At 30.2% G+C, this 4,711-nt stretch overlaps 1 protein-coding gene across 1 annotated transcript; it reads left to right on the top strand.

Moving 5' to 3' along the window:
- Positions 1–3,361, top strand: LOC106678074 (uncharacterized; the record flags this gene model as incomplete). The annotated part of the gene is given in 1 exon segment (XM_067053414.1): positions 1–3,361. A coding segment is annotated over 1 exon segment (1,657 nt), but the record flags the coding sequence as incomplete, so codon positions are not given.
- Positions 3,362–4,711: the final 1,350 nt, after the last annotated feature.

Raw genomic sequence — 4,711 nt, 5'->3', positions numbered from 1 at the left:
TGAAAGAGGTTTAGAAGTTTTACCAATCAAAAGTTTATTTAGGTATCGAAAAACAGCCATGGGAGATGTTCAAACATTAGCTAATAGTGCAAATGAATTAAAAGATTTTTTATCAATGTATCCAGAAATATTTCAAATTAATGATGAAGGAGTGTCCCTAACAGCTACAGCTATTTCACATAAAATAGAGCCAAAATGGATTGAAGAAGTAATTGGGGATAATCATTTCTTTAATGAAAGTAATAAGACTAATATTACTGAAATTAATGAACTGAGCAAAAGAAATTCAAGTTCCAATAATCTTTCAACAAATCAGAACCATGATCTTGCAGTTAAAGATGTTAACAGCTTGATGACAATAAATTTTTTTAAATCGATATTAGAGACTGAGGGAAAATGTAAGAATATGACACACAGCAAATTGTTTGAATACCTATATGTAGCACCTGAAGAGGTTAAAGAACGTTTTAAAACTCATTCAGATTTAAAAGATTTCTTCAATACTTATTCTAATGTATTTTCAGTCAAAGATAATTTTGTAAATTTAATTAATTCCAAAAGTGATTCAAAAGTTAAAAAAAGAAAAAGACAACGTTCAGTTAAAAATGTTGATGCTTCCAACTCTCCATTGGTGATCAGTGATAAAAGTAGCACAATAAAAAATCCTGATAATGGTAGTGCCCTAAAAAATCCTGAAAACGGTTCACAAATTCCTAACAAAGCTTACTCTGATAATCTTAAAACACAGGATCCTGAGAAAAAAAATTCTCCTTGTAATATAGTTAGTACTATATTGTTTTATTCTAATATCATGTGGAGAAAAGGACCTCATTTAGAACATACTATTGGAACTATTTTTTCTCACAGTTCTAAAGCACCAGCTAATGTTAAAGAAACTGTTAAGAATACTGAAGAGCTGAAAGAATTTTTATTGAAGTATTCACAGTTGTTTTCTGTTAATCATGAAAAACAGACAGTCGCCCTTTCAGATTTACAAGCATTTCATAAAAATCAGCGCAGTTGGATCAAAGAGTTATTGCCTGAGTATCATCAGTCCACTACCAATCATGAAGTCATTATCAGTACAATCCAATTTTATTCAAATATTTTATTTGAAAGAAGTATAAATTGTGAATTACCTGTACATCTTTTGTTCAGTCATAGAAATACAGCAATGGAGGATGTCCAAATGATGATTAAAAATATGAAAGAATTGAGTGAGTTTTTATCATTGTTCCCCAGTATATTTAAAACTAATGAAGATAAAGTTTCACTCACTGATTTTGTTATATCTCAAATGAAGCAACCAAAGTGGATTGAACAATTAGTTAGGTGCCCTGATTCACCAATTGGAAATATTCAACTTGAAGTTAAGAATTCCAAACAGAAAACTGAAACTATAAATGAAGAATTGTTAAAAAAGAAGAAAATTGCTATGCGTAGAGCAGTTCAGTTCTATTATAAGATTATGGTAACGAGTATTCCAAACAATGGATTTTCTCTTTCTCAGTTGTTTGATTACCTGCAAGAAGCGCCGTGTGATGTTCAAGAAGTTGCAAAAACTATCACTGAACTGGGGGATTTTTTTTCCAAATATCCTCATATATTTACAATAACTGATAGTGTTGTTTTTCTTACATCTTTTAAAGATAAGTAGTTTTATTACTTATTTTTTTATATTTTACACTTTTTATTGGATTAATCAATTTGTTTTTAAAAAAATTGAATATCCCTGGTTGGATATTTGAGGGATAAGAAATATTCTGTTTGAATGATGTCTTGTGAATATTGTTTTACTTCCTTTAGTCTTTCAAAACTGTTGATGAATGTATACAAACCTTGTTATTCAAGCATGTTGTATTATTTATTATAAGATTTTTACTTTTATTTAATAATTTAAAAAAAGTGTTAATATTTGAATGGTTGTAAAATAGAAGTTTATAAGTGTACATATTTCAGGATGTAAATCTATAATATATATTTCCATTTTATGATTATATTGTATATATTCATAAGTACAGAAGTTTCTATTAAATTTGTTTTCTTAATCCTTTATCAAACAAATGCCGTATGTTATTCACTTTGTTTTTGACTGCCGTCAAAACAGCCCTGACGAAGCCCTGCAACGTGGGGCGAAACGTTGGCTCAATAAAATAGTATAATTATCTACTATTTGAGTTTTTTTTTACCGCACCCGGACCATATTCCATTCAGCCGTATGTTATGTTAGCTTGATTGGTAAATATAGATTTAAAGAATTTGCTATTTAGAAACTAAATAGTTTCATATGTCATGAATACTTTACTCTATTCTGTATCAGAGCTAGATGTTTAGGGATTTTAAACTAGATTTAAATTATTATGTTTCAGTTCTAAATGACATTGATGGGACTTGAAGCTAGTTAAAGTGGTCTTTATCCTGCTTCCTAAGTTAATCTCAAGATTTTGGGACACCAAAAAATGCTTATCTTTGAGTTTGATGAGGATAAACATGCTGCATATAAGCATATAAAAAAGAATTTGCTATAATCTTTCTGTTGCTGCTTCTATGTAGGTCCTTTCAATATAGGAAGTATATATTTATGACCAGTAAATGTTTTATTATTTTATTATCATTTTGGTATTGAATGGTATTTAGGGTCTAAGCGATAAAATAGAAGATATATCACTTCACTATGGTCATCACTTGTAGACCAACCTGAATATTATAATCTGTAAACCTGGTTAACAGTTGTTTGCTGTTATTAGCTCATTGTTTTTGTATTGCATTCTAAGGCAACTTTATTTCATTTTAATTCTTTTCAGTCTTTCATTTAGTTATTATGACCTTATTAATTTTTTTAATTATATGAGCTACATTTTATAAGGATTAAAAATATTTCTTTTCCATTGACATTAAATACTGAAAGGGCTCTTTTGTTTTTTTTGTAGGACCCCCTGCCTGGTTATTTTTGACATATGGGAGGGGAAGGGGTTAATTAAGAGTTAACCATGGTGGAAGGGATCAAGGTTACCTTTTGTGGGACCTCTACAGAAATAAAAGTTGACCACCCAGGCTAGATTAGAACCGGCTCACAAGGCTTAGCTCCCTTGACTACAAACACCCCTACTTATCGTACTCTATTACTTCTTAATTAATAAGGCTCAATGATTTGAGGTTTGTTCCTTTTACCATCAAACAGCATACTATACATACTTCCCTCCATCAAACACTGTTCTAAGCCATAAGTATTAGTTTAAACTTCAGACTTAGTCCACCCATGGGGTTCTTACTTGTTGCTTAAGTGTTGTTTATCTAGGAGTATTGGCTTCTATAGTCTTTCCTAGAGATTTCATTTCCTTCTTGTGGCTGCTCAAGAAAACTAACTATACTACAAAGGTTTTTATTTATTTTTTTTAATGGTAGGTAATAGAAAAAATAGTCTTTTGGAGATTGATGTTCCAAGAGCATTTCAAGGAATACACTTAATTGAAAAAATACTAATTACTTTGGGGGAACAAACCAACACTTTTTTTTTTGAGGCAAAGATATTGGGGAGAAATCAAGGTTTGTTGATGTACTAAGGTAGATAATTTTCAAATTAACTCTTTTCCCCTTCCCATATATTATTAAAATAACTGATGACTCAAGACAGAAAATCTGCTAGAGCATCCCTGAAATTCAGGTTGAAACATCAGCACAACTAAATAAGTGTTTGTTTATTTGTGTTTTTTTCTGACAGCACCCCCAACCAATTTCTCAAAAAAATAAAATAAATAAAAACTGAGTTCTTATCATAAACTAGTCTATATAAAAATGTTTTTGGTTATCTATCCTCTTGTCATGGTAATTCAAGTATAATAATTCTTAACTGTAGGACACTAGGCAATATTGGTTACACTTTTGAAGCTGCAGAAGTATTGCTTGAAGGTTTTGTTTGCTACTTAAGGGATATCAGACAAAAAGAAAAAAATATTTTCAGGACCAACTGATACAAGTTTGCTAAATAAATAAAGATTCTTTTTTCCCTACCCTCTATCATCATCCTTCTGTACAGTAAGGCTCTGAATGCAATATGGTGCTGTTAATTGTGGTTCCTGGTGTTTCTGATAATAGTACAAGAGCCCAAGAGGAGAAAAAAGGCAGTTATCTCACCCCAATTTTTGATTACTTAAATGAAAACTATGTATAATTAATAGTAAAAATTGATGAGTCTGCCAAGTATAGGTAGGGGGAATAAAAAATAGCGGCTGTTTCAAAGCGATAAAAAAAACTAATTTTTCATTCGGAGCTCTATATCTTAAAAAGTAGGAACAACACAAGATAACCTAAGAGAACGTCATTTAAAGAAGAAGAGTAAATTTGCTAAAATATGAACCCTAATAGAGTTATTAACGTTAATTAGTTTTTGAGATATAGCTTTTTAAAAAGCAACATTTCATAAAAATGTATGGGACGTACTAAAAGATCAGTAGTTAGTGAATTTATTTTGAAAAATTGATATCTCAAAAACCATTTGACGTACACATATCTATTAGCACTCAAATTAAAGCTAGTTTAATGAGCTATAAAGTAGTTTATCTTCGTAGGGGTAATAGTTTACTTGAAGATATTGATTTATAGTTGTTCGGTTGATTATACTGTTAATAAAGGATTCATTTCTAGGAAATCATCAATTATTAGGTCCATCAGATTCTATTCTAATATTATGTTCAAAAAAGGACCTAACTCA

The sequence above is a fragment of the Halyomorpha halys genome, unplaced genomic scaffold (assembly GCF_000696795.3).
Source record: "Halyomorpha halys isolate HHAL.00 unplaced genomic scaffold, Hhal_1.1 Scaffold10501.1, whole genome shotgun sequence".
Taxonomy (NCBI): Eukaryota; Metazoa; Arthropoda; class Insecta; order Hemiptera; family Pentatomidae; genus Halyomorpha; species Halyomorpha halys.
The sequence above is the reverse complement of the archived record's forward strand: the minus strand, read 5'-3'. Positions and strand labels throughout refer to the sequence as shown.